At 46.8% G+C, this 2,522-nt stretch overlaps 1 protein-coding gene across 1 annotated transcript; it reads right to left on the reverse strand.

Annotated features, from left to right (window-relative positions):
• Positions 1-226: 226 nt before the first annotated feature.
• LOC309800477 (endoplasmic reticulum resident protein 29) lies at positions 227-1,389 on the reverse strand. Its single transcript, XM_082614603.1, has one exon. The coding sequence runs from the start codon at positions 1,353-1,355 to the stop codon at positions 570-572; it is 786 nt and encodes a 261-aa protein (XP_082470729.1). The 5' UTR covers positions 1,356-1,389; the 3' UTR covers positions 227-569.
• Positions 1,390-2,522: the final 1,133 nt, after the last annotated feature.

The raw sequence follows: 2,522 nt of genomic DNA on the forward strand, positions 1-2,522 counted from the left end.
ACCCCTGAATTTTCATGATGTTTATCTCTTACTCCATGGCATGTATATGTGTAAGTAAGGTATCTGTGGTGCTTGCTACTTTCTGCTCCTCGGGTCTAATTAGCATGCCATCAATTAATGGAGCATCATAATTTTTAAAATTTATTTATTTATTTATTTACTTTTGGCTGCGTTGGGTCTTCGTTGCTGCATGCAGGCTTTTCTTTAGTTGCATCGAGCGGGGGCTGCTCTTTTTTTTTTTTTTTTTCCTTTTAACCAAAACACAGGAACTTTAATTGAATCAGAATTATATCTGTCAAAAACCTGGGCAGTACACTCTTCTTTATAGCACCAATTCCTTCTGAGGGGGAATTTCACAAGCCATCTGAGTAAATGTTCCAGCTATACCGGACTGGTTACAGAGACGTTCCAGGCATAGTCACACCAGCATCAATACCTGGGCACACTCAGATTTCTGGTTTAGTGCCACTTTTCCGACCACTCCCTTATATCCCAGGAGGGTCTCACAGCCAGCAGGTAGCTTACCCCTCCCCACCCCACCGAACCCTTGAAAACCCTGGAGTGCCTTTTCATAGCTCCTGCTTCTCAGCCCCCTTCTTCTGGAAGGCAGTCAAAATGTTTAGGCTCTTCTGGAGCTCTTCCTTCTTCCCATCGCTCATCTTGTTCTTCTCAATCAGCTTGGTGATCCGGGTCATCTCTGAGGCTGGGAAGTCCTCACCTTGGTCTACGATCTTTCCCATGATCTTAAGGTATTGCTCGGCCCACTTCTTCTCAGCCTCCTTCACACTTGCAAGGCTGTCCTGCCCCTGCTTCAAGAGGGCCTGGCGGGCCTCCATACCAGAGGCCCTGATGAACTCTCCAGCAAGGGTGTCGTACGCAGGCAGGCAACCAGGCATACCTAGGTAAACCCCATGTCCTTTTAGCCAGCGCTGGATGGCTCCAACCTTAACTGCCCCACTATATAAGACTGGGTTCTCAAAGTCCCCATCCTGGAAGAGGTAGAAGACTGGGTAGTTCTCCCTGTCCAGCTTGTATTTCTCACTCAGCTCCATATTCAGCTTGTCACCATAATCTGAGATCCCCACCTCTGCCACCAAGAGATCATCGCTGGAAGCTGAGTTTTCAGCCAGACGCTTGAACTCATCCTGCTTCTCACCATACGGGTACTGGGTGTCAAACTTCACCAAGACGAACTTGCTTTTGGGAATGACCTTGTAGAAAGTGATTGTATCCAGGGGAAGGGCGCCCTTGGTGTGCAGGCCGCTGCCGCCTTGCGGAGCAGAGAGGAGCAGGAGGAACAGGAGAAGGGGAAACAACTGGGAGAGAGAAGCGGCGCGGATAACGGCGGCAGCCATAACGCCGGATTCTGGCAGTAAGAGCTAGGAAGGCTGTCGAGCGGGGGCTGCTCTTTGTTGCGGTGCGTGGGCTTCTCATTGCAGTGGCTTCTCTTGTTGCAGAACATGGACTCTAAGCATATGGGCTTCAGTAGTTGTGGCACGCGGGCTCAGTAGTTGTGGCTTGTGGGTGCTAGAGCACAGGCTCAATAGTTGTGGCACACGGGCTTAGTTGCTCCGTGGCATATGGAATCTTCCTGGACCAGGGCTCAAACCCATGTCCCCTGCATTGGCAGGTAGATTCTTAACCCCTGTGCCACCAGGGAAGTCCAAGGGGTATCACAATTTATTTGGAATGTTAAGATGACTAAGATATCTTTGGCCTAGATTAGTGCAGGAAGCAAGAAAGTTGATGTAACCCTGAGGCAAATCCTTGCCACTTGAAAGCAAACTGCTGCTGATGGGTCTTGTAAACTAATATATAGAAAAAAGCATTCACCAGATCGACAGCTGTATATTAGGAGTCAGGGTCCGAGATGATTTGTTCCAGAATATATACCAAATTGGAAAAACAATTGCAAAAAATGCCTGATTGATTTATCATAACCTACAATCATTCTTCAAAATTTATCTACCTTCTGCACAGTCCAAATAGGTGAGTAAAATGGGGGATGTGATAGTAATCACTGCCTTGGGATCTAGATCTTTGATGATGCCACTAAACTTGACAGTTCCCCCAAGGAGACAGTGTTGGTTTTTGCTTACTATTCTCATTAGGAGAGGATGCTCCAGGAGGCTCTTCTTAGCTCTTCCTACTATAATAGCCATCATGCCATGGGTCAGGAAGCCAGTGTGGCAATTCTCTCAGTGGCCTAGCATGTCTATTCCAATTATACTTTCGGGAACTTGGGAAATAACCATACAACGAACCCATGAACCTATTGAGCTCACTAGGTGTAGACATAGGTCAGAATGTCATATTTCCTGACCTCCATAAATCCCTGGTGAACTGGTGGACTATAGTGGGTTTTGGGGTCCTCTGGGTTTACCATCAATTTAGAAGGCTGTGTTAAGTTTCCTAGAGTTTCTGTAACAAATTACCAAAAACTTGGTGGCTTTAAAGAACAGAAATGTATTCTCTCATCATTCTGGAAACCAGAAGTCTGAAATTAAGGTGTTGACTGGGCT

The sequence above is a fragment of the Mesoplodon mirus genome (assembly GCF_964341445.2).
Source record: "Mesoplodon mirus genome assembly, chromosome: 3".
In the NCBI taxonomy this organism is placed as follows: Eukaryota; Metazoa; Chordata; class Mammalia; order Artiodactyla; family Ziphiidae; genus Mesoplodon; species Mesoplodon mirus.

Coding starts and splice junctions, on each gene's coding strand:
- LOC309800477 (XM_082614603.1), bottom strand. CDS start 1,355: ATGGCTGCCGCCGTTATCCGCGCCGCTTCTCTCTCCCAGTTGTTTCCC.